The sequence below is a fragment of the Lampris incognitus genome, chromosome 13 (genome assembly GCF_029633865.1).
Source record: "Lampris incognitus isolate fLamInc1 chromosome 13, fLamInc1.hap2, whole genome shotgun sequence".
Lineage (NCBI taxonomy): Eukaryota > Metazoa > Chordata > Actinopteri > Lampriformes > Lampridae > Lampris > Lampris incognitus.
Window position 1 is genome coordinate 45,754,185 of NC_079223.1, and position 1,189 is coordinate 45,755,373.

A 1,189-nucleotide genomic window follows, 5' to 3' on the forward strand; every position below is an offset into this window, starting at 1 on the left:
GCCCTTGGCTAACGGGTCGGACCCTTTAGTCGACTGGTTAACGTAGTCGCCCGTGGTGCGGGAGACCCGGGTTCGCGTCCCGGCTGCGGCGTTTCCCGGCTGCCCCCTGAATTCGCTACATTGGGAAGCCGGATGTGGACACTAGCGCCTCCTCTGGTCGATCGAGGCGCCTGTTCAGGGACAAGGGGGACCTGGGGGGTGGCATGATCCTCTCACGTGCTACGTCCTCCTGGTGAAACTCCTGACTGTCAGGTGAAAAGAAGCGGCTGGCGACTCCACATGTATCGGAGGAGGCATGTGGTAGTAGTCTGCAGCCCTCCTCGGATCAGCAGGGGGAGGAGGGGGGGGGGTAGAGCAGCTGCAAGACGCTCACCGCTGACAATAAAGCACTTGCATTACAAAACGCCGTGTCTGTTAAGACTGATGATAGTTTATTAAATGGACGCCTCGTTCACCACCTCGTCATCCTCTCTGTTTGAATCGCTGACGTCGCGCCAACAGGAAAGCTGCTGTTTGAACACACACACACACAGAACTGACTTCACATCACATGAGCCAGAGAGAAAACAAAACCGAGCAGCTGTATCCAGCAGCGATAGAAAGAAACAGACTGGCGCACAAATCCCTAAAATCTTTGTTTTAATGTGTGCAACATGTTTGTGCCCTTTCTGTTTCGGAGATCACACGGGTCTCCCATTAAGCAAGTTCTTTGACCGTTTCCAGGAACAGTGATGTGAATTTTGGGAGAATGTAGATCACTGACTTGTTAAAGTGAAGCAAATAAAATAATAATAATACAGTTGTGCAAGAGGCATGGTGCTTTAATCGTCTTACATAACTGTGGAACAGTTCATCCAGCTCAAGAGAGGAAACTGAAACATCCTGCCGGAGGAGGGATGCTGTCACATTCGGAGGTGCTTGCAGATCGTGGGGTGGCCTGCGTTTGCCATCTCACATGCTCGGCACATGGGGTTAATTTAGGAGAAACCAAGTTATTGTTTGTGATGTGCGTTTGCAAGCCTAACTGCACATATCTGATGTCCATGTACTGGAGTGTGCACATGACAAGGTGTTAGTGGTGCAGATGTGCAGAGTAATGACATGCCAAGCTCATGTAGGAGAGATAGACCCGTGTGATGATGCAGGAGAGCTAGACCCATGTGATGATGCAGGAGAGCTAGACCCATGT

General features: G+C 51.1%; 1 protein-coding gene across 1 annotated transcript in view; it reads left to right on the forward strand.

The window, feature by feature from the left end:
- Positions 1-1,096: 1,096 nt before the first annotated feature.
- Positions 1,097-1,189, forward strand: part of LOC130122571 (cysteine-rich, acidic integral membrane protein-like) — a 1,957-nt gene continuing 1,864 nt past the window's right edge. The window contains exon 1 of the mRNA XM_056291502.1: positions 1,097-1,189. This exon is cut by the window's right edge and continues 1,405 nt beyond it. Within this exon, the coding sequence (XP_056147477.1) occupies positions 1,097-1,189 (93 nt within the window).